Below are 24,474 nucleotides of genomic sequence, written 5' to 3' on the forward strand. Positions count from 1 at the left end.
CACGCGCACGCACACGGCGAGCGGCCGCGGCCCGAGCACGAACACGCTGTGCACGCGCAGGGCAAACACACACCGCGCAGGCGCACCGCGGGCACACGCCGTGAGCACGGGCAGGCCGTAAAGGCACCACGAACGCACTGCGAAGACGCCGTGCACGCCCGCCCCCCGCGCGCACACACATCCTGCACACCCACGCTGTGCTCACACACACACCTACACCGCACACACACGCACCCCACACATACACCACGATCACCCACACCACAAACACACCCACACTGCAAACGTGCATATGCACGCTGCAAGCACGCACTTGTATGCACATGTGCACACCATGCACTGCAAACACGCACCCATGACAAACAATGCACACACAAACTGCACCCCCCCCACACTGCAAACGCACCATCCCTGCACACACACACACACACTGCAAACACAAACACACATACACAGACAGTGACATTCCGGACAGGGTGTGTGCATGCACAGCTGTCTGTTGTGCATGCACACAATGGCACACAGCTGCGCACACACACAGTTGTGCACGCACACAGCTGTGCACACTCATGCACCCTCCTGCACATACAGCTGCATGCACACATGCACAGCTGCACACACAGAGCTCTACATGCGCACAGCTACATGCAGTCCACACACCAGTGCAGAGATGCAACTGCACGCACACACAGCCGCAAACAGGCAGGCAGAGCTGTGCACAGCTGCCCCCCCGCACAACTGCTCACAGCATGCCTACACCCAGACACATCAGCGTACACTGCAGTGCACGGAAACACACATAGGCCAGTGCATGCAGCCACACATACAACAGTGTGTGCACGCTCACAAAGCTCTACACATACACCCAGCTGCATGCACACACACATACTGCACACCCTGACTGCACACACACACAACTGAACGCACACACAGCTATGTGTGCACTCCTGCACGCACACACACAAACCACCCATGCAGCTGCACACAAACAGCTGCACACACGCACGTCCCCTGGTCGCAGAATCACAGGATCCCAGGCTGGTTGAGGTTGGAGGCAGCTCTGGGGTCCGTCTGGTCCAAGCCCCTGCTCAAGCGGGGCCACCCAGAACCAGCTGCCCAGGACCGTGTCCAGTCGGGTGTTGAGTATCTCCAAAGATGGAAACTCCACAACCTCCCTGGGCAACCTGTGCCAGTGCTCAGTCACCCTCACAGGGAAGAAGTGTTTCCTGAGGTTCAGGGGGAACCTCCTGTGTTTCGGTTTGTGTCCATGGCCTCTGGTCCTGCCACTGGGCACCACTGAGAAGAGCTGGGCTCCGTCCTCTTTGTAGCCTGCCTTCAGGTATTTATATACACTGATGAGATCCCCCTGAGCTTCCTCTGCTCCAGGCTGGACAGTCCCAGCTCTCGCAGCCTCTCCTCATGTGAAAGATGCTCCAGTCCATCATCTTTGTGGTCCTTCATTGGACTCCCTCTAGCATGTCCATGTCTATTGGACTTGCTCTTGCGAGCCCAGCACTGGACACAGCACTCCAGGGGTGGCCTCACTGGTGCCTCCTCAACATCCCTTGACCTGCTGACAGCACTCCTGATGCAGCCCAGGACACCATTAATCTTCTTTGCCCCAAGGACGCACTGAACTCATGGTCAACGTGGTGTCTACCAGGACACCCAGGGCCTTTTCTGCAGAGCTGCTTTCCAGCCAGGTGGCCCCCAGCATGTCCTGGTGCCTGGGGTTGTTCCACCTCCCCTGGTTGAACTTCATAAGGTTCCTGCCAGTCCATTTCTCCAGCCTGTCGGAGTTCTTCTGGATGGATGCACAACCCCCTTGTTTATCAGCCACTCCTCTGTTTGGTGTCATCCACAAACTTGCTGAGGGTGCACTCTGTCCCATCATCCAGGTCAGTAATGAAGATGTTAAACAGGACGGGACCCAGTATTGACCCCTGGAGCACACTGCTAGTTTCTGGCCTCCAACTAGACCTTGTGCCACTGACCACCACCCTCTGGATCCAGCCATTCACCCAGTTTTCAATCCACCTCAACGTCTGCTCATCCAGCCCATACATCAACAGCTTCTCTAGGAGGATCTGATGGGAGACAGTGTCAAAGGCCTTCCTGTAGTCCAGGTAGACAACGTCCACTGCTCTCCCCTCATCTGCCAGGCCGGTCACTTCTTCAGAGAAGGTGGTCAGGTGGGCCAAGCAGAACATCTCCTTGGTGAAGCTGTGCTGACTCCTCCTGATGACTTTCTTGTTATTCATGTGCCTGGCAAGGGTTCCCAGGACCAGCTGCTCCATCACCTTCCCAGGGATGGAGATGAGGCTGACTGGCCTCTAGTTCCCTGGGTCCTCCTTTGTGTCCTTCCTGAAGACAGGAGTGACATTTGCTCTCCTCCAGTCCCCTCCCAGTTGCCATGATTGATCACAGATTATTGAGAGTGGCCTCGTGATGACAGGAGCCTGCTCCCTCAGCACTGCTAGGTCCATCCCATCAGGGCCCAGGGATCTGGTCCTCTTCCACCAAGATCCTCTTCCACGCTGCGCTCCAGCCTTCCCCAGGTGCTGGGGCTCCTGAAGGTTGGTCTTGCTGGTACAGACTGAGGTGTAGGAGTGACAGCCCCCTCCACGCTGTGTCAGCAGGTCCCCAGTCTCCTTCAGGCACACACACGTGTTTATGCACCCAAAGCACACACCCGCGTGCTTTCACACCCGCCTGTACAAAGAGCTGCCCGTGAGCACGCCAGCACCGCTGCACACAGGCGTGGTGCTACGCATGGGTACACGCGCAGCTGCAGCTGCATACACACAGCTGCACACGCAGCCCCACAACCAGCTGCACGCGCAGCTCCTCACGCAGCTGCCCCGAGTGTGTGTGCGTGCGCTGACAGCTACAAATGCACCCACAGCAGCGCACATACACACGCAGGTGCACGATGACACAACAGTCACAGCGGTGTGCACAGTCGCACACATAAAAATGCACACGTGCACACATGCTCACATGCACAAGGGCAGACGTGCATCTGCAAGGGCACGTGTGCACGCGCAAGGACGGTCGTGCACGCGCAGCGGCGGTCCCGCACGTCCCGGCGCCCGCTGCGGGCGCGCGCTCCGCTACTCGCGCCGCCGGGGGGGTGGGGTGGGGGAGTGGGGGGACAGGAGAGGAGGCGGGGCACAGGCTGTGACGTGAGCGGGGCGGTGGCAGGTGCGCGCGGGGCGGGGCGGGGCGGTGGCGGTGTCGCTCCTGCCGCGCCTGCGCCTTTAAGGCGCCGCGCAGGTGGTGGGGGGCGCTGACATCACGGGGCGCGCGGCGCCGCTGGGCGGGGCCGCAAGGTGAGCGCGGGCCGGGCCGGGCCGGGCCGTGAGGGGAGCGGCGGGGCCGGGCCCGGTGCCGGGGCGATCGCTCGGGTCTCCCGCCGATGGAGCCGGCCCGGCGCGGCAGCGCGGACCAGGGTTCGGCCGCCGCTCCGGGGCCCCGGCCCGGCCCCCCGCGGGGCCCCGCGCCCGCCGCCTCTCCCGCGCGGCCGGTGCCCTTCGGCCCCGGGGGCGCGGCCCGGCCCCAGCCCGACGGCGGGGCCCCGGCGGTGCCTTTCCTCGGGGGTGGCGGCGTCGGCGTCCCGGGCGCTCGCAGGAGCTCCCGGCCAGACTCCGCCTGCGACCCCTTCCCCTACGGCTGCCCGCGGCCCGGGGGGGCGCAGCGCGGCGGGCCCGAGGAGCGGGCCCCGGGCCGTGCCGCTCAGCCCCTGCCGCTGGAGGTCGGCCGGGCCCAGCCTGAGGGGGCCGGCGGGCCCCACGCCTTCCCGCTGCCGGCCCTGCTGCCCCCCAGCCCGGGCGCCCCCCCGCCGCGCCCCGCCGTGCCGTCCCCGGCCGCGCCCGGCCCGCCGTCGGGCCGGCCCGCCTTCCCCGAGCTCGGTTCCCTGGAGCACGCTGCTCCCGGGAAGCCGCCGCCCGCCGAGCGGAGGGAGATGCTCCCCAAGGCGGAGTCCAGCGACCACATCTCGGCCTGGGCAGGCTCCTCGCCCAGGGCCGCCGGCCTGCCCAAAGCCGTCTCCAGCGAGTTCATCGCCAGCGGGCGGGTGGGCCTGTCCAAGCCTGCGGCCCTCTCCAAGCCGGAGCCAGACGAGCTCTCCCTGTTCGGGAGGTCCCTCGGCCTGACGAGCTCCAGCGACTCCTGCGATGCGCTCCTCAACTGCTCGGGAAGGGCCCCGGAGGATGGCGCGTTTCGGTGAGTGGGTGCTGCTGTGGGGGGAGAGCACGGGGAAGCGATGCCAGGCCGAAGCTGCCCTTGCTGTGAAGCGAGTGAAGCCTCTTGTGGGCTGGCATTGCCCCTTTTCTCCTGTTGTGAATGGTGTTCAGCTGGAGGAGGTTTGGGGTGAGGGGCTATGGATGAGGAGGGTTCACGGGGTGGGGAAGGATGCCCAGTGCCGCTGCCCGCGCAGGCAGTGTTCAGGGGAGCGGGCGTTGTGTGGGGTGGCATGTCAGAGGCACGGGCTGTGGAGCGGGTGCCGTCTGCCCCCACTGTCCCTGAGCTCTGGAGATGATGTGGCACTACCCTCCCTTGCTGTTGAAATGTGTTCTGTGTGACTGAGGCTTGTCCTAGCGCTGCCGAAAGAGCCCGCGGGCTGCTGGCGCATGCTGCGTAACAGCATTAACGTGTTGTGACTGATGGTGGCTTTGCACTGGTGAAGGACACTCCTGTGGGGCTTGCAGCACTGCTGTCACATGCGATGCCCTGGCCTTTGGGACTGGCTGTGCTCTGGGGCAGACTCTAGGGGATGAGATTTGGCTCCTTTTCCCCCAGGAGCCTGAGGGACGTGTGATTCCTGGGGAAGGGAGGGGGGAAGCGGTTTTTCAGGGACACCCTGTCTCTCAGGCTGCCTGCTGTGCCAGCCTGCCTGTGTCAGTCGGCGGTGATGAAAATGAGGGCTGTTTGTGCTGGTTTCTAGAATTTCACTGGGGCTTGGGTTACAGCGGGGCTTGCCATGCACTGAGGTGCAGACCCTGGGGGAATTTAGAGGCAAGGACCCATCTCCCTCAAACGGGAGTTAAGGACCTGGTGTACGTGCCCTGGCTAGGCTTAGCTGTGGTCACTTCTGTTGCAGGCAGAGAGCTTCCTTGGTGGAGCTGGGGGCTGAACGGGGAGGGACAGGGAACATCTCTGAGCCCCAGTGTTAGCCTGTTCTTCCTTTGTCCTCCCAAGCATCACAGTGGTCACCTGGAATGTGGGCACAGCCATGCCCCCGCACGATGTGACATCCCTGCTGCACCTGAACACAGGCGAGACAAATGATGCGGATGTGATTGCCATTGGGTAAGAGGGTGAGGTGCAGGGCCCCCTCCCCTGCCCTGCCATGTCCCTTTTTGGGGGATCCCCATAGCCCTGGGGGTTGAGAAAAGGAAGACCTGCAGCCCCAGCCTCCCTGGGGCATGGTGAACAGCGGGGTATGCATCACAAGTGGTAAAATATCAGAAAAGGTGATGGAGAATCAGCTCATAGTAAAATGGGAGTGCTAAGAGGAACTGAAACCCTTGAATCCTGAGTAGCCTTAAACCCTTGAAGAGCCTGTAGCTGGCTATGCTGTGCAGAGCCGGGCCTTGGCGAGCGCTGCTCTTGCTGTGGGCCCTGGCAGTCCTGGGGTCAGGTCTGTAGAGGCATTTAACTCGCCTGCCAGAGTCCTCTGGGAGCGTTTTCCTCATCTCAGCTTTTGCCCATGGTATGCAGGCCTCAAGGGTACAAATCTGCTGTTCTCTCACAGCTGGATTGGCTCTGTGCCCCTGGCAACACTTAACTGCTGGCAAGGCAGCACCGTGTTGGTGTGGTAAAGCTTAATTGGCGTGGCTAGCGAGGCAAGCTCTGCCAGAGTCTAAAGGAAAACTGGTCCCTCGAGGTTTGCCGTGGTGCGTGTGGATTCCTGCTAAGACCAGGGACATGCTGCCTATGCACAGGGAGTGAGAAACAGCCTCTGCCTGTGGGTGGAAGAGCTGGATCTGCCTCCAGGAGGCTCCCAGGGACACCCCGAGTGCTCCTTGCCCCAGGAAGGGAGCAGTGTAAAGCTGAGGCTGCTGGAGCTACGATGCTGTGTTGGAGCCAGCCTCCTGGTCCCCTTGGCCTTGTGGACCAGCAGGATGGGGCTGCATGGGGCTGTGGAGGTAGACCTGAGCCTGGATGGATGGGGCAGGGGGTGTAGCTGACAGCAAGGGACTTCCTGGGACTGCGTGTCCTGGCTAAGGCAGGGTGTCCTGCTGCTCCCCACCTCCAGGGTGTCTCTGTGTCGCTGCGTCCTTCCTCTGACCTGTGTCTTTGTGCCCTGAGCACTTGATATTTTTGGGCAAGATATTTCCTGATTCTGCCATTCTCTGCGGATGTTCTCCTTCCCTCTCTTCACTAATTGCTGAGCCGAGAGGAGCACTATTAACCTTCTGTTTGCTGCTGCTCTGAGCTTGGTGGCTGGGATGCATCTGGACACCCTGTGCTGAAGTACTGGTGAGACTTGGCTTCTCTGTAGAGACTAATGCAGCTGAAATGTCACATAAGCCCCTCTTGCACCTAGAGATAGGCTTTAGACTGCTGCCCAATCCTGTACTGCTGAACTGCTCCCGTTTTAAAAAGGTCCAAGACCTCGTGGGTTCAGGGTCACTTGTGCCTTCTGCTAGCACATGGCCCAGCATCGCTGGAGCAAGGATATGGTTGGTTTGTGCTTTAAACCCAGGGTCTTCCCTTGAACTGCCCTTCCCACCCTGGCCCCACTTCCCAGCACTGCACTTTGTTACCTCTCCCAAGGAGCTCTCGCTAGCTGGGACACAGACACCTTCCTGGTGTGGCTGAGGGACCTGTCCCTTTCCTCCCAGGCTGCAAGAGGTGAACTCTAAGATAAACAAGCGCCTGAAGGATGCCCTCTTCACAGATCAGTGGAGTGAGCTCTTCATGGATGTGCTGAGTCCCTTCCACTTCATCCTGGTAAGGAGGTCCCAAAGGGGCTGGGCAGCTGGTGTTCCCTCTCTGCCTGCTGGGCAGGTGGACCATGGGGAGGGAGAGTTGGACTGCAGGGATGGAGGGAGGAGGTGCTGGAGGGACAGACTGCTGGAGGGACGGACTGCAGCCATCCAAGCAGCATGTGGGGGCTGACCTGAGGGCTAGTGGTGCATCTTGCCAGTGTGCTGTCTAGCTTGTGCCACCCTGCTCCCTTTCCTGCACCTTAGGCTACCCCTGTGGTGCTTTGGGGACACTTCTTCTGGCCTGCTGCATTGTACCAGGGCAAGGAGGTGAATGTGGAAACAAGCTTGTGCTGCTGGCAGCAGCCTGCAGGTCCCAGGGCAGGTTCAGCTCCCCAGGGCACTTGCCCCAGCGCGTACATGAGCCTTAGCATCACTGAGCTTATCTCAGCTGTCAGTATTCAGGAGGGTGTGTGTAGATCTCTGAACTAAATATGCTGTTGGTCATCTGCAAGGTGGGGGGCATGCAGAGGTTGGAGGTGCTGCCCCTGTGGCCTGGAGGTGGGGGAAGCTGTCCCTGCCCCTATGGGCTCTGCTGTGACTACCACTCTGGTTCAGCCCCTGCTCCCATTCCAGGTCAGCACGGTGCGGATGCAAGGTGTGATCCTACTGGTATTTGCCAAGTACTACCACCTCCCATTCCTGCAAGACATCCAGACAGACTGCACCAGGACGGGGCTGGGAGGTTACTGGGTGAGTGTGGCCCTGGGGGAGGTGGCAAGGGACTGGCTTCCCGAGGAGTCATGGGATCCTCTTGGTGCAGGGCAACAAGGGTGGGGTGAGCGTTCGTCTCTCCATCTTCGGCCACATGGTCTGCTTCCTGAACTGCCACCTGCCAGCACACCTGGAGAAGGCGGAGCAGCGCAAAGAGGACTTTGCCACCATACTGCACATGCAGCAGTTTGAGGGGCGTGCAGCCAGCGGCATCCTGGACCATGAGTGCGTACCCCACCACTTTGTTTCCCGATCTGGACCAGGGCTCTAGTGCCAGCCCCTGTCCTTGACCACCTCCAGGTAGGATTTAGGGGTCTGTCCCCTGAATCCCAGCACAGCTTGGAGATGGGGTCTTGCCTGCAGAGCTGCAAAATTGTCCTGTGGCCTAGTGGGGACCCAGCATGGTGGGGTAGGTGTTTAAGAGGGGTCCTTGGTCTCCCCTGGAGCACATCCAGGCCTGGTGCAGCTCCTGCTGTACTGGTGCTGTTGGGGTTTGGGACTGGTGAGGTGGAGGGCCTGGCTCTGCCCCAGTGTCTTGGCTGTGCGGTCTGACTCCAGTAAGTGCCTCATGGTGGAAATTTCCACCCTCAATTTCTGCCCAGGGAAGTCAGGCTCATGTGGTTAATGGCGCTTGGTCCTACCTGAGGAATCCTGGCAGGACTGGCAGCTGGCCAAGCTGTCAGCTGAGTGCTGACCTGCTCTGGTGCTCCTGAGAGTGCCTGTGCTGCAGGCTGAGGCTGCCCCCAGGCTGAGGACGTTTTTCCCCCTGCTGTGCTGCCTGGCTCTGGTAGCCTTGTCCCTTCCAGCCCGTTGCCCTCCCTCCCACCCACAGCCTCGTGTTCTGGTTTGGGGACCTCAACTTCCGCATCGAGAGCCTCGACATCCGCTTTGTGAAGTATGCCATCGACAGCAACATCCTGAGCCAGCTCTGGGAGAAGGACCAGGTGAGAGGGATGGGCATGCTGCTGAGCCTCAGCCAGGCTCTGAGTGGCATTTGGCTCTTGCCAAAACTGCCTGTGCAGCTGTGGGACAGGGCATGTCCCCTTGCTGCCCATGGCACACAAAGGACCCTGGCTCTGTGGGGAAGGGGCAGCACCATCCCAGGATGGTCTTTATGGGAGCTGGGCACGTTTCCTTTATCAGTGTGCTAGGAAGAGCTGGGGGTATTGGGTCTATGGACTTGCTGCTTGCATGGCATTGACAAATCCTGAGAGCTGTGGGGCTGGCAGCAATGGGGCAGGGATTAATTGTGTGCTGGGGGTGGAGAGGTCTTGGGGGGCTTGCAGAGGGGTATGGCCATGGGGGCTGGTGTGCTCCCCTACCTGCTCTCTTTCCCACAGCTGAACATTGCCAAGAGCACCTGGCCTGTCCTCAGTGGCTTTCAGGAGGGACCCCTGAACTTCCCACCCACGTTCAAGTTCGATGTGGGCACCAATAAGTATGACAGCAGGTAGGAGAGCAGAGCTCAAGTGTGTACTGGGCCTGGGAGGAGGTGGTATGGCTGAGGGATGTAGGAGTGGTGGGGCTCAGAGCCAGGGCAGGTGCTGGTGCCAGTGGGGCAGGGGTTGATGCCAGTGCGAATGGATGGGAGGAGCCATGCTGGGGTGGGCATGGGCTGGGCTGGCGTTGGCAGGCTGGGACACAACTGTTGTGCTGGTGCCAGTGCAGGTCTGTCCCTGCAGCTGCACTGAGCTGTGTGCCAAGGTGAGCTGCATCCCCTGCCTGCACGTGCTGTAGTGCCAGGGGGAGGCAGTTTGGGGTGGAGCCCACTGCCCCCTGCCAGGCAAGGGATGCCCCTCTGTGCCCTGCAGTGCCAAGAAGCGAAAACCTGCCTGGACTGACCGCATCCTCTGGAAGATAAAATCTCCCAGTGTTGGGCTTGGTGCGGGTGGGCGCCAGCCCAGCCAGGGCATCCTGTCGGTGAGCCAGCTCTGCTACTGCAGCCACATGGAGTACACCGTCAGCGACCACAAGCCAGTAGCTGCCATCTTTGCAGTGCAGGTGAGCACCATCCAGGGCCACGGGGCACAGAGGCAGGAGCTACAGGAGTGAGATGCCCAGCTAGCGTGTGCAGTGTATGATGGGGTGTGCAGGGCTTATTTTATTTTTGTTTGGCAAGCTCAGCTATCTCACCACTGTGGCTGGGAGCTGCTGTTGGTGTATGCGTGAGGGCCCAGCCCTAGATGGGTGCCCTGGGCAGCAGGGGCAGCTCTCTTTGGTCACCATGTATGTGTCTCTGACAGTTTGCTTCCAAGGCAGACAAGCCCCCGGTCGAGATTTATGTGGCTGATGAATGGAACAGGCCTGAGCAAGCAGTTGTCAGGTACAAGATGGCTGCTGGCTTCCACCGGAGCTCCTGGGACTGGATAGGACTCTACCGGGTAGGGGCTTGGGGGCTGCTGGGGCTGGAGGGAGTGGGGAGCACTGCACAGCACCGCAGGGTCTGTTCTGAGCTACCCCCCACTAATGGACACAGGTGCATGGCATGGACCTGTGCTCTGCTCTCTCTCTTCCCCTGGGAGGCCCTGGCAGTTAGCAGCAGGATTTGGCCTTGCTTCAGGAGGCCCAGATCCAGCAGTTCTCTCTACCTTTTGCTCTGTGGGCCTGACAGGGGCCAAAGCCTGGCGCTCCCAGGGGGCTGGGGGCCAGGGCACTGCTGGGTGTGTGCAAGGCAACTCTTGGTGCCCCTGTGCAAGGAGAGAGGGCTGAGAGAGGAGAGCTAAAGCAGGGCTGATGTTCTCCCATGTACATGCACACAGGTGGGCTTTCGGCATCCTAAAGACTATGTGTCCTATGTCTGGGCTAGGAGTGATGATGGAGAGCGCTGCTGGGAGAAGCAACTGTGTGCACAGGTGAGCTGGGGCCAGCCCTTCTGTCATGCTGGGCACATGTGCCCCATTGTGGGGGGGGTGATAGCCCCTTTGTGCTTTTGATGGGGCAGGAGGGCACATCCTTATTGCTTTGTGTTGAGCCTTGGGCAGGCACACTGTGCTGGTATTGGGGATTTCTGCTCTCAGCTGGGGCTTGAGGTGGGAGCGGGCACCCCTGTGCCCAGCCCTGGTTGCCCATCAGCTGTCTCTGGGCTGCAGGTGATGTTCTCGGAGGAGGCCCTGCCCAAGGGGAAGGGCGAGTACATCCTCGGATACTACAGCAACACCTCCAGCAGCATTGTTGGTGTGACTGAACCCTTTCAGGTCAGCATAGCCAAGGGGTGAGGGGCTGAGGGAGGCAAGGGGGATGTGTGTAGGGGTGCTTGGCTGGAGGAGGCCAGCTGCTGTGGTGCACCACAGCACCCTGTGAGGATCAGCCAGCAGTGCTGATGCAGGGGTGCAGATCTCCCTGCCCAGATCGGAGGAGGGCAGCAGCCCCACGGACAGCTCAGGCAGCAGCTCAGAAGAGGAGGATGACAGCACGCTTGTTTTGCTGGCCCCCAAATCCCGTAGCCCCAGCCCAGGCAAAATGAAACGGCACCGGAGCCGAAGCCCCAGCCTGGCCAAGTTCCAGGGCCTCATCCTGCGGCCGTCGAGCCGGGACAGGGGTACGAGCCGCAGCCCTTCACCCCAGAGCCGCCGAGGCCTCCCTGGGGACATCCCCACCATTCACCTGCCGCAGGAGGAGCCAGGGTGCCGTGGAGCCAAAGCCAAGGAGCCAGGGCGGGCAGCCGACAACCAGGAGAGCAGCTCCTTCTACCAGACTGTGCGGGAGCAGGGCGGCCCCCGGCGCATCTCTACTGACAACCCCCTGGCCAGGGCTGACCCCAGGAACCTGGGCCTGCTGCCTGCGCTCCGCCTGGAGATGATTGACCAGGCCATGGGCCGGCGGAGGGAGAGTGTGGACCAGGGCTACCCCTGCCGGAGGATGAGCCCTACCAGCCCCCCAGGCTGTGGCACCTCTCCAAAGGAGGGGAGCAGTCCCCAGGAGCTGGACAGCCATAGCTGTGCCATGGGCCGCTGATGCAGTGGCCCCCTCCCTCCTCCCTGTAGTGTGCTTGCTGTGTGCTTTCCTCTGCCACTTCCCTGCTGAGACACCCCACTCCCTTATTTATTGCAGTGACTCCTCACCCCTGTTGTGTGCCTGGCAGGTAGGGGCCTCCCTGTGTTCCCCCCAGCCTGAGCTGCTACCCTGGCCCTGGTAGGGCTGGGCAGTGGCACAGGGGAGGGCAGGGCTGGTCTAGTGAAGTGAGGGGGAGTCTCTTGTGAAATTCAAAGTACAAGACTTTGGGCAGGGCTCTGGTGGCAATAGTGATGGGCATAGAGCGAGGACCACCCCAGGGTACCCTTGAGATTGAAGCGTGCTCCTTCCCTGCTGCTACCACTGTCCCTCAGCCTTGGACATAGTGCAAGCAACAAAATAAACCATCCTGCCCACGCCAGCTGCACTGTGCTTACTGCAGGTGGGCAGGATCAGCACCACACACCATGCTCGGACTACCCTTTATTTGTTTTCTGCTGCACACGGACTGACTCTTCCCCAGGGCAGAGCCCTGGGCCTATCCCTGGCTGCAACACACACCCCCTGGGGCTGGGAGCCAGCACAGACCCCAGCCAGCCCTCCCTGCACCCCCCCCCGCCCCCCGGAAGGGAGCCAGGATCACACCACACTGAAGGGGCACAAATCGGGGGTGGGGGGCCCTGCTTGGGGGATCCAGTGCCCAGAACATCCCCCCCTGCCCCAGGGGGCAACAGGGAAGGAAGATGGTGTTTCCCCTTGCTTTGATGCTCATAGCTATCAGCCACAGCTTCTTGAGAGGCTTCACAGTCCCTCTGCCTGCTCCAGCTGTGGCCCCCCCAGCTCCATGCAGTCATGCCAGCAGCCATGCTCAGTGCCATCCTTTGTCACGAGGACCGGAAATCAAGCAGCTCTGCTCTGTGGCTGCTGCACAGCACATCTTCCTCCCCATGCAAGGCAGTGCTTCTTGGGCATCATTGGGTCACTGTGTGGTACTGAGCACCTGGCTTCAGCTCAAAGGCCAGCTGCAAGCATCGCTCATAGAGGGTGCCACCACTGTCCTCTGTCTTCCAGTCTGGATGCTCGGCCTTGGAGGTCACATGCAGGGGACCCCAGCGCTTCAGGGTCTTTTTGAGATGCCGTGCAGGTACTAGCACAGCCCGGGTCACTGTGATACAGCTGCTGGAGAAGCAAAGCTGTGAGCATCAATGTAACAGTGTAGCACTGACATCCATTGCTTTCCAGCACAGCAGAGCAGGGGATAACACTTGCAATGCCAGGTTCATGCCAAGCCTGCAGGACAGCACCCAACCCCACCACAGTAGGAAGCCCCACACAGGCCACGTTCCCTTGACCCTCTGCACTTACTTGTTCTGTGGCCCCTCATCCAGGCTGCAGTCAGTGAACAGCTCCAGAACAAAGCAGTCTGTGGTGATGTGGTTGGCCAGGATAGCCACCTCCACATCACTGAGGTCCCTCGCCCTGCGCAGGAACCGTGCCAGCCTGCAGGCACAGGAGGGCACTGGTCAGCAGCTGCTGGCCAGGGTGGGCGTCCCGCTGGGTCTGTTCCTCCTGGACACGTACCTGCGAGTGCAGTTGCAGTGGAAGAGCGTCCGAGTGTCCGTGTTGTGCAGCTGGTACTTCACTTTGTGGGGTGCAATCTGGTGCTCACACTTATCCAGGTGCTTGTAGCATCTGCACACCCTGCCCGCACCTGAGGACAGCAGAGCAGTGAGGGGCAACCCTGGCACACGACCCCAATAGGCTGAGGCCTCCAGATCCCCCAGCTGTGGTGCACGCTTTGCCCTCAGCACAGACTCACCCTGCTGCCTGCGTACCTCTGCAGCACGCACAGGGGTGGCTCCGCACCGCTCCGCGGCTGGGCTGCATCTGATGCTGCCATCTTCAGGGTGGGCTGCGCAGGCAGGATGTGCTGAGCACCCAGACCCTTGCTGTGCTCCTCCTCGCGCTTGCCTTCCTCCAGCAAGGTCCTGTTCCAACATGGTTATTGCTGTTGGGGGGCTTGGCTCCAGCCCCCACTGTGCTGCTGGGTGCCTGGTTGTGGGCTCAGCCTTGTCCCTGGCAGATGCAGGGGACAAGGTACCTGGGCCCCGCGGCTGCTGGGCTGTCGCAGGTCTCCGTGCCTGGTGGAGCCCAGGGTTTTGCCCCAGTCCCTGTCGGAGCCGCTTGTGCCCTGCTCTAGAGGACTTCCTTCCTTTGCCCGGGGGCTTCACAGCAGGGCTGCCTGTCTCTTCCGCAGGCAGGCTGTAGTGGTACTGACTCTGCTGCACCATCCTGGCCAGGGGTACTACACCATAACGCTCACACCTGAGGACACCACATGCCATGAGACCCCGCACACCAGCCCTGCCCCAGCCAAGCTGTGCCCCCCAGCAGCCGGTGGGGCAGCCAGGCAGGGCGCGCTCGGGGCCGCAGCAGCGAATGCGCCCAGCCACAGGGCTGCAGCAGCCAGCCGAGGTGTGGGACAACCCCTGGGGCACTCACCCTCCCCACCAGTGCCACTGGACGCACTCCTCGCTCTCCTCCAGCACGAAGCACGGCACCTCCAGCAGGTTGAAGAAGGTGACGCCGATGATGTTGGAGATGGTGTCGTTGAGGGCCAGCAGGCACTGCCGGAACCTGCGGGGCGGACGGGGGTGGTGAGCGGCCCGGCGGCTCGCCAGTGTCTGCCGTGCCCCCCCCGCCCGGCCCGGCCGCCCCGGCGCACCTGGCGTCGCAGTCGCAGTGGGAGACGGTGTGCAGGCGGTAGTTGCGGATGCCGTAGTTGAACTGCAGCGCCGAGATCTGCGCCGAGCACTGGTCGTGCTCCCGGCAGCACCGGTCGGGGCCGCGGAAGAGACCTGCGGGCAGCGCCGGTGAGCACGGCCCCGCCAGAAGGACGGGGCGCGCCCGCCCGCCGCCCCCGCCCGCCCCCGTACCCAGCTCGCTGGCGTTCCCCGCCGAGTCGCCGGCTCCGCACCACAGCGTGCCCGGCAGCGTCCAGCCCCGCCGACGGCGGCGGCGCGGGGGCGGCGCGGGGGCGGCGCAGGCGGCGCGGCGCCTCCAGAGCGCGGCCAGGTCCCGCCGCAGCGCGGCACCGGGGGCGGCGGGCGGGCGGCGGGCGCAGGCGGCGCGGAATGCGCGGGCCAGGTGCGGGTCGCGGCGGGCCCAGCAGGCGCGGAGGCGGCCGCGCCCGGCCCAGGCGCTCTCCACCAGCGCGGCCGGGCCGGGGCCGCCGCTCAGGAAGGCCACGTAGCGCGCGCCACCCGCGCCCGCCACCCGCCGCGCGCACACGGCACCGCCGGGCCATGCGCGCGCGCACGCGCACACCGCTGCGCAGACCAGCACCGCGCGCGCCCACATCCCGCGGCGCCGCGCGCCCGTCCCCGTCCCCCGCGCCCGACTTTAAGCCCGCGCCCGGCGGCGGACCCAGCGCTGATTGGGCCGCGCCGCGCCGCGCGCTGTCCCCGCCCCGCCCCGAGGAAGGCGAGCGGGGGCGGTGGGAGGCAGCCGGTACGGCCCCTCCCGGGCACGCCCCTCCCGGGCACCCCTCGCCCCGGCGACTCCGCCCGTACCCCCCCGCTCCCCCCCGCCGTGCCGGGCACCCCCTCCAGTTCCTTCGCCACCGCCATGGCCCTTTGCGAGACTCGCCGCAGCAACTCCGTGCCCCGCCCGGGTGAGCCCAGGCTGGAGAGCACGCAGCGCCGCGGCCCCTCCGGTGCGCCCCTCCCCTGCGCTGCTGGCAGCGCTCTGCCGGGTGCAGCTGGGGCCGCTGGTGGCCTCTGCCGTGAGGACACATCCCTGGCTCCTGCTCAGCCGGTGCCCGGCGGCATCCCAAGGTCTGTCCCCGCAGAGCTGCTTTCCAGCTGGTGGCCCAGCCTGTGCTGGTACATTTCCCACCTGGGAACTGGGATCTCTCTCCCCTGGAAATATCCCAGGAGCCTGGCTGGGCTGCAGGGCAGTGCTCCCCTCCCCCACATTAGGGCCCCGGTGCCCCAGGGGGGCACCCACGTTGCTCAGGGTGACCGCTGTGTCTGGGAACCCCCATCCCCCTGCATCACTGCTGCATCCCAGAGGGATGTTGGCCCTGTCCCAGAGAAGTGGCCCACCAGGGTCCAGCTTCACCTCTCTCCACCAAGGGGGAGCTGGAAGGGGCTGGAAAGGGAAAGAAGGAAGGAAGCAGAAAGAGCCACCATGATTCCTCTGGTGCACCTCGTGCTTCCAGAGCCAGCTTGGAGTTTATTTACTTGCCCGGGATGATGCTCTGCCCTGCTGGTGTTCTGCATGCTGGGGGATTGGGGGGGGACAGTTTGTGGAGCCCCGTGCACCTGGGAGTGCTGCAGGGCAGCCAGGGGCTGGCGGACAGGGTTCGGCAATGGAGCCTTATCTCACCTTATCAGGATTTCCCTAACAGCGTGGACAGAGACCAACGCCACAGACAGTGCAGAGTCCACTCTGCAGCTGTGATACGGCTGCCGTGCACCACCTATGACATCTCCTGAGGTGTCGCAAAGGTCTCCCAGCTGCTGTGTCACCGTCACCTGGTGGGGCCACCTCAAGGCTCACGTGGCCCCTGTCCTGTGGAAGGACATTTCCACCCTGGAGGCTGTGTTCACCAAGTGGGATGGGGTCTGGCGTGTCGGTGCTGGGGAAGGGCTCTGCTAGGGGATACCCTGGCCCAGGGGGAGCCACCCTTCAGCCACCCCACCAGGAACCACAGAGCCCTCCTGCTGCAGGCTCTGCCACACTGCACTGTGCTCCTGTCCCCTGCACCGCCAGTGCACCCAGGGCTGCTCCATGCCAGGGCTGTACTCGCAGCCCTGTGGGCCCTCCATGGGGAGAGGCCCATGTTGGCAGCGTGGTGCAGCCTTGGCTGCCAAGTGTGTGAGCATGTCAGGGACTCAGGACCCAGTTTGGGTTTGTCTGGAAGATAACGGGGGATAAGGAGGGACATCCGGTGCTCTGGCCTTCACCCCCCAAGCAGCTGGCAGGAGGGTCATGGCTGGCCCCACACTGCAGAGCACCCTGCTGTCTAACCAGGCAACTGCTGCCCTGCAGCCGGCTGCTGGGGTGAGGCTGGGGTCTGGCTGGCCAGGGTGTGGGGCTGAGCACTGGGCTGCCTGCCCCGATGGGTGGCACCGCACAGCCCCGAGCCCAGCTCTGCTGACGTGGCTCAAGGTCACAGGCAAGGCTGGTGCAGGGCTGAGATGCCAAGGGCTCACTTTGCCTGCACTGCCTGTGCTGCTGCAGTGCTCGGAGCACCACTGAGCCTGCAGTGGGGGAGTGCTGGGCTCTGGCAGAGATGTCAGCAGCCACGGTCCCGTGTGGTGAGAGTGGCCAGTGGGTCCGTGCAGGTCGTGCTGGTCCTGGGCCGGCAGGAGTGCAGGGATGGGCTGGTGAAGCAATTCTCCCCCCCTGCTCTGCACACCACATCCCATTTGGGGCCCCCCAGTACAAGGCATCACATACTGGAGTGAGGCCAGTGGAGGCTACTGAGCTGGTTGGGGCTGGAGGAGGGGAGGAGAAGTGGGACCTTATCTGCCCTGAACTTCAGGTCACAGCAGGGCTTGTTCATTCTCCCTTTGTACCCCCAGGCCAGCGCAAGCATCGAGGTGATGCTTCCTATGGGGACACCCTGCAGGCAGGGGCTGGATGTCCAGACTGTGTGGGTGATTGCCGGACCTGGGGCCTCGTCTGTGTCCCAGAGCTGACACATCCCCAGCTGCCCCCACATCCAGCCTGGCCCTTCACCCCAGCCAGCTGGCAACGCTGGCTCCCCACAGGTGTTGCAGGCGTGTGAGCATGTGTACCATGTGTGCTGCCAGCTGCATCCTGCTCGTGTCCCTGTGGGAGAGGCACCAGTGGATGGCGGGCACGGCTCTCCCCTCTCTGGAGAAGCAGCTGTTATGCTGCCTGGGGCAGAGCCAGAGGAGGCTGAGCTTTTCACAGTGCAAGCAGGGAGGGGAACTGGCTCTGCAGAGCCTTGGGTGACCCTGGGCAGGTCCTGCATATAAACACTGAGTGGCTCAAGGACCACCATGGGACACTGCCCTTCGTGTGGGGCATCCATGGTCGTATTGCACAAGGAATTGCTGCAGTACTGGATACGAGCCTTTCTGCTTTTCACTGCTCTAAGCTGGAACTTAGAACTTTGTGGAGATAAAAAGAAGAAGGATGAACACGTGTCCATCCTGTTCAATAGGGCATCCAGGGGCATCCATGACTCTGGACATAGAAGGCAGAGCAGAGAAACAACTTTATGCAAGCAAATCTCTTGCGAAGGTTGGAAGCCAAAACAAGAGTTGGAGTGAGCGAAGGGATGATGCAGTTATTTCTCACCTGAGCTGAGGTTATAAATTCAACCACCTTGCAGACCCAGGGGAGACTCTTGAGGGCTGCTGTGGACTCTGCCATGCACTCACAAGTCGCTCCATCCCCTGCTGGGACATGGTGGGTTGGCACTCCCTGGCTGGCAGCCAACATGACCTCCACCTGGGTGCCAGCACGTCTGTCACCCGCCTCTGCCCAGGAGAGCCTGGGTCGAGCCGTGGTTCCGTGTCACATCTTTGTCCCACCATGGTCCCCTCCTTTGGCACCAAGACCCCACACCAGGGCCACACTGTCATGCTTCTGTGGGCACCCTCAGCACACAGCAGCCAGGAGTGCCCCCAGCGCCTCCGCCCCAGTCTGCTGGATTGGGGGGCTGGGCTGGAAGGAGCAGAGCTCAGTCTTTCCATCAGCTGGGGGCATTGGGATGTGGTGGGAGTCAGGCTCTTCTGCTGCTTTTGTGGCATGTCTGCTCCCAGGCTGCCACCTGGGACCAGAGGCCAGGGTGGCAGGCTCGACTCACCCATGCCCTGCAGCCCTAGCTCTAAGGGAGAGTTTCAGGCTGGGGATGCACTGGTGTCCATGGGTGCTCAGCCCACCCTGGGCAAGGACAGGCAGGGCATGCTCTGCCTGCACAGCTAGGCCCACATGCCCAGCCCCAGGCCTTGGGGAGGCTGCGCTGGGGTTAGGATGTGGTGTGCACCCAGAGCCCCTTAAGGAAAGGGCCATCCCTCTAGAATATATTTTCTAATATAGGTTTATGGGGGAAGGGATTAAAAAGGGGGGATTATCTTCTCTCTTGCAATTGCCAGATTCTCAGTGCAGAAGCTGGGCTGGCTCCATCAGCTATTTTCAGTGCAAGTCTTGGCTGCGGAGATGATGGGGAGTCGGAACAGACTCCATGGTCATCTGTGGGTCCTGCGGCTCACAGGAGTCCTCTCCTGCCCTGGATCCACAGCCGGGAGTGCAACTTCCTCAAGGCCTTTTCCGAGGGTCAAGGAGCACCCTGAAGGTCCTGGGCAGCCTGGTCTAGGTGACCCTGCTTGAGCCAGGGACAAGACGATCTCCACCCTCAGCAAGGTGGTGTGCTGGGCTTCTGGAGTGGGTTCCAGCAATAATCAACCATGGTCTCTGTCAAACAGCCATGCCTATAAGAAAATACAGAAAGCCCCAAGACATAAGAAAAATGAAGACAAAAACTACCCCAAAACCCCCCTGAGACACACAGGTTCCTTGTAAGAGGTCAGATCCTGATGAGCCCACCATTTTCTGCTTTCCCTTAGCCCCTAGGCAATTCTCACTGCCATTGTGTACTTGGGAGGTGCCTGCTTTACCACCCTGGTGAACGCCTAGAAGGAAGCAGCTCTGTAAGGAGGAGCTAGTAGCTGGCTGATACGTATCACTGCACTTCCAGGTGAAGGCCAAGTAAGTGATGAGTCAGCAGGACCTGAGCTGACAAACAGCATGAAGGGCAGTAGGGTCCCACTTGTCAGCATGTGTTGAGGTTTGGCAGAAGTGATGTGGGCTGGCAAGATGGAGAGCAGAAAAGGTCAAATGGTTGGGGCATTTCTCAAAAGCAGAGTCTCCTTTCTTTTGGTGTCCAGGGTAAACCGTGTGCTGGTATCTTCATCTCTTTGGAAATGAGATGAAGGGACCAAAGCAGCTTCACAAGAGAAAAAATTCCCACATGCTTCAGGTTTGCTTAACATTGTGTATGTTGGATCTGGCTGTGAGCTTCTATAATTGGTGGGGAGGTTTGGGTGCCTACAGCAGGAAGTGCTGTATTGTGCTAGGTAAATCATTAAACTGCAGAATAAGGCTAACAGGTCACAGCATGTATGTCTGCATTACTCCCAGCATGGGCAGAGTCGGGGCTGGTGATGCAGCCAGCTCCACCTGGAGCACAGCAGCCCCATAGGGTTCTGCTGGCCGGGCTGCAGCCTGTCTGCCCTGGACTGCAGCCATCCGCATCACATCAACATCATCGTATGGCTCAACAAAGGGGTAGTGAGTGCAGAACAAGCCTAGAAGCTTAAGGTTTCCTCCTTGAACCCCACACATCTCCTGATAAAGCCAGTTTCCCTGGTTTTGGTAAAGGAAGTAGCCAAATTTGGGCCCCAGGGGATTTCTTCTTCCTGCTAGAAGCTGAGTCTGGTGCAACCAGACCCTGAGCTTCTCCTGGCTCAGTCCAATGGATATTGCAGTTCCCATTTGTAGGTCCAGCCTAGAAACAAGGCAGATACACACAGACACATAGGCACGCAATTTCTACAGCAATTTCTACAGAGGGCGAGCCTGAAGAACAGCCACACCATGGAGCCTCCAGAGAAGAAGCTGCAGATGTTTACCAGCAGCACGATGAGGCCAGCTGTGTCCAAGGGTGTTAAAGGGTGTCAGTTGTGACAGAGCAGGGCAGTAACAGTAAGATTGTGTGAAGGGGACCGGGACTCAGGAGCTTCCTTGTCCCCGGCCAAAGACAGTGTCCTGTACCTGTGCTGCCATCAGGGATGGCGACTCTGCAGTAACACCAAAGTTTCATGAGCAGCAGAGGGACCCCATGGATGGGGAGTGAAGCTGGCCTAGAAAACCACTGAGTTAATTAGCAAATCCAGCTGCTCTTCCAGAAATCTGCTATTGGAGTATCCCTGAAGAAAGGGCAAGTGCTGGTCAGAAGGTGGCTTGTTTTTATTTTGAATACTCACAGCACCTCCAATGTTGCTTTAATTCATCCTGGTGTTCATGTCAGTCAATTTGGAAGGCCAGGGCAGCTTCACAAGCTCTCAAGCCCCGGGACTGCCTTTACCACTGTGGCCACACCACATGCACGGTCACTCTGTAACCTCCCACCCCCCAGGGCCAACAGTCTTCTCTTCTGCGTTCTGTGCCAGAGGTTCTCCGAGCAGGCAGGGACAAGGTCTGATTTTCATCAGTGTCTTTTGGATTCACACTGTGGTCAAAGCGCAGCTGGCTATTTTTCTTGGAAAGCACAAATAAAAAAACAGGAGGAGCCCCACAAGCATTGCAGTGCACCTCTATCCCACAGAGATGTAAGTCAGGGTTATGTACTGGCGTGGGCTTCCTAATTTCTATCACACAAACACCACCCTGATTACTCAAAGATGGAGAAGTTGTGAGGAGGCATAGTTCCTGTTTCACTCATGTTTCAATTAGTGATGATGCAGTACCTGTGAGAGGCCAGGTCCTCAGCTGAGGGTGGTGACTGAGAACAGAAACAGCAGCTCTGGCAGAGGAGACCAACGCTCCGCTTTTATTGCATGCATGGCCAAGCAGCAAGTGGCGGATCCTTCCTGATGGAGCATCATGCCTGCAGCCTTTCCAAGCAGGCCAAGATTTGCACATGGATGCCCAGGCAACCTAATGCATGAGAGTCCTTGAGGTGCCCCCACCAACTTGGCACAGGGAAGAGAGGCGGCGCAATGGAGGGCACAGCTGGACTGGTCCTGCAACAGCAGGGAATCACTGGCCAGAAATGGCCCCGAGGAGCCCTGGCAAGGGCTCCTGCAGCTCAATGCTGCAGAGGAAGGCGAAAAACCCCTGGGGAGCTGTGCCAATCTGCCCCGGGGAAAAAATTCCTTCCTGACCCCAGAACTGGCAATCGGCTGTTCCCTGAGGAGGGTCTGGGGACCTCCTGCGGTGGAGCGCGGTTGGGGTTGGCAGCCAGGTACCTTTTCCAGCCTGCTTGGTGCACAGGCACGGGTGGGTGTGGGACATCCCCTCTTTCCTGGGAAGGGCAGGTCGTTCCCCTCAGCAGGTTTTGGCCGAGCTTAGCAGGGATATCCTGGGACCTGCCTAAGGAGACCTGCTGCTTGCTCAGCATCTTGACCGGTTCGCCTTGGCGGGGGCTTCGGCACTGTGCCCAGCCCAGCCCAGCCCAGCCGAGCCCAGCCTAGCCCACCCTCCTGAGACCTCCTGCCAAGGGCGGGGGTACGCAGGCAGATGGAGAGGGACACTGCCCGGGCCGGGGAGTGGGGGGCTGGGGAGTGACCCGGGGTCCCCGTGTCTCTGGCAGCCATCGCCCTGCTGACGAGGACAGCGACACAAAGGGACGGAGCTGACTCTGGCGATGCCGGCACTCTCCAGAGGCGTCAAGCGCCAGCCAGGACTAAGCCTGTGCCAGCCCTTGGAGCACCCACGGCAGCCTTTGCCTTGTGCTCGGCACTGCTGGCCAGCCTGTCCCTGCCGCCAGGCTCGGTAGCCAGCCGCGGCCGGGCTGGCCTCGCTCTCGGGATGGTGCATCCCAGGCGTGAACCGTTGCCCAGGCTTGCCCTGAGAGCGGAGCAGCTCTGGAGCATTTTCCTCCTGCTGCCGCTGCTGCCGCCGCCGCTGCCGTCGGTGCCTGGGACGCGGGGGTTTCCTTCCCAGGGCACCGCTGGTCTCTGCCCGCAGGACGGGACCCCTCGGGCTCCATTGGTGCAGCCCTGCCCTGCACGCTGCGGGTGGAAAGCGGCGCGATCCTGCTGCAGCTGCCGCGGGGCCAAAGCCAAGGGGGGAGCAGGGGTGGGCTGGGGTGAGGGTGGGTGCCGCGGGAGGACAGCGGGGCTGGGTGGGCTCTGGGCGGCAGCGCCCGGGGCTGGCCCTGGCGGGGGTCTTCCCAGCCCGGCCCCTGGGATGGCTGAGGGTGCCGGTGCCTGCTTTTCCAGGGAGGAGCGGAGGAGCTGGCAGAAGGAGCTGGGCAGGAGCGTGAGGAAGGGCAGCTGCCAGGCTTTGTGCTCCCCGGGGACGCTCGGAGCTCCCGAGGGGCCGGGATGGGCTTTCCCCCTCTGCCCCCCCCGGTTTTGTCAAGATTTGTGCCCCACGTTAACTTTGTTTGTCTCCCGGCTCTGCTTACACTCTACTGGGGTTTTGGATAACAACATGTAAATTGTTATTCCAGAAGCTTAAGACCTTCTCCTTCCCTGTAGACTCACAGGAACGCCATCTTTTGGTTTTATTTTCCAGGAACGATGTTTGGGATCTATAGACATTTCCTGAGAGGCAGGAGGAGTCCAGAGGCTCCCTAGAAGCACCAAAGCAGTGCAAGCGCTTGTCTGAGCCGGGTTCCCCAGGCTGGGCTGCCGTCAGAAGCCAGGGAGCACTGGCTGCCTCATGGTTCAACAAGGAGGAGCTCCTCACGTTAATGGCAAGGACGTCCTGGACAGAGCAAAGTGACATTCTGACTGTCAGAATCAGTGTCTGCTTCCGTTGGGCACTTAGGTTTCTAGTCAGCTAATTAGAAGCCTCTTCCTTTAGACCAAAATCTGGTTTTGTAGTTGGCACAAGAGAACTCACTGGGACATGGGTTTTCCTGCAAGCATCACTGTTAGGCTTTCGTGGGATAACAAGTGGCTGGGTTTTGATCAGTGCTCAGCTGATCATCGGAGCTTTTCAGTTGTGTCCGTTTTAGAAGTACAACGTGGCTGCCAGGAAGGCTCAAGACAGCTCTCTGAGAGGGTGTTTCCTCTCAAAAACCCCAGATGAGACTAACGCTGCTGCTGTTGCGCTTCTGTGGCTCCCCAACCAGCTGTCCCGGCCCCGCCCGAGGGGTGCTGGCGGGGGTCCCCTCCACAGGCCTCCTCAGGAGGCATCTCTGCCTGGACCGGGAGACCCCCCCGCCGTCCCCACGGGGCACCTCTCATCAGAGGCGCCGCAGAGGCCCCTCCCTGGCCCCGCTGCTCAGAGCTGGGCCACGTCCCGGGGCACACGGCCAGGAGGCGGTCGCGCTCGGACCCACCCCATCAGCTCCAGGCACGACCACGCCAGGCGGGGGGTTTCCCCCCGAGCAGCGGCAGGGCTGTGCCCAGGGGAAGCAGCCGGCTCCGCAGGGTGCAAACCCAGCCCCGGGCAGCGCAGTCCTGCCCGCCAGCCCCTCCTCACCGCCAGCAGCCCGAGGAGAGCCCGGCCTCGCCTGCAGCCGCCCCCCGCTCTGGCACCGCCGCCGGGACCCCCCCGCCCCAGGCGGGCACCGGCCCCGGGCCCAGCGCCGCTCCCGCTGCTCGCCTCGCCTCGGCTCCGGCCGCGGCCCCGGCCCGGCCCCGCCTGAGGCAAGGGCGGGCGGCGGGCGCGGCGCGGCCGGTGGCCGTGGCGGGGGCTGCTCCCCTTGAGGGGAGCCGTGGGCTGCCCGGGGGTCGCCAGCGCCGGGCCTGCCCGGGGGCCTCGCAGGCCGGCAGCGGGGCTGAGGAGGCGGCGGCGGCGCCATCTCCCCTCTGGGCAGGCCGGGGCGCTGGGCCGGCGGCGGCGGCGGCGGCGGGTGCCGGCCTTCCCCCAGCAGGCCCGGCCAGCCCCGGCCGCTCCCTCCTCCTCCGTCCGTCCGTCCGTCCGTCCGTCCCGGCGGCGGGGCTGCGGGGGCAGCAGGGGACTGCCTCCCGCTGGCGGCTGTCCGGCGGAGGCCGGCGGGCCCCGGGGAGCCGTGCGGCTGTGGAGAGAAAGGAGCTGCTCCTGGCTGCAGGCGCAGGGGCCGCCGGGCCCCCCAGCAGCCGGGGCTGTCCCGCACAGC

The 24,474-nt window shown here is 62.0% G+C and overlaps 2 protein-coding genes across 2 annotated transcripts; one reads left to right on the forward strand and one right to left on the reverse strand.

Annotated features, from left to right (window-relative positions):
* The first annotated feature begins 3,403 nt into the window (after positions 1-3,403).
* INPP5J (inositol polyphosphate-5-phosphatase J) lies at positions 3,404-12,120 on the forward strand. Its single transcript, XM_009469183.2, has 12 exons — positions 3,404-4,224; positions 5,200-5,310; positions 6,849-6,957; positions 7,569-7,685; positions 7,756-7,931; positions 8,539-8,650; positions 9,047-9,156; positions 9,518-9,707; positions 9,950-10,087; positions 10,466-10,558; positions 10,796-10,900; positions 11,040-12,120. Exons 1-12 carry the CDS (start codon positions 3,419-3,421, stop codon positions 11,658-11,660), a joined length of 2,688 nt encoding a protein of 895 aa, XP_009467458.2. The 5' UTR covers positions 3,404-3,418; the 3' UTR covers positions 11,661-12,120.
* A 133-nt stretch (positions 12,121-12,253) lies between these two features.
* On the reverse strand, positions 12,254-15,017 carry PLA2G3 (phospholipase A2 group III). The gene is made up of 7 exons (XM_087768609.1): positions 14,594-15,017; positions 14,383-14,515; positions 14,160-14,294; positions 13,477-13,982; positions 13,239-13,368; positions 13,023-13,157; positions 12,254-12,836 (listed from the first exon to the last, which is right to left on the reverse strand). Exons 1-7 carry the CDS (start codon positions 15,015-15,017, stop codon positions 12,629-12,631), a joined length of 1,671 nt encoding a protein of 556 aa, XP_087624735.1. The 3' UTR covers positions 12,254-12,628.
* Between the last annotated feature and the right edge of the window lie 9,457 nt (positions 15,018-24,474).

This window comes from Nipponia nippon, unplaced genomic scaffold (assembly GCF_047370975.1).
Source record: "Nipponia nippon isolate SJK-2023a ecotype South Korea unplaced genomic scaffold, ASM4737097v1 scaffold_30, whole genome shotgun sequence".
NCBI classification, from domain to species: domain Eukaryota; kingdom Metazoa; phylum Chordata; class Aves; order Pelecaniformes; family Threskiornithidae; genus Nipponia; species Nipponia nippon.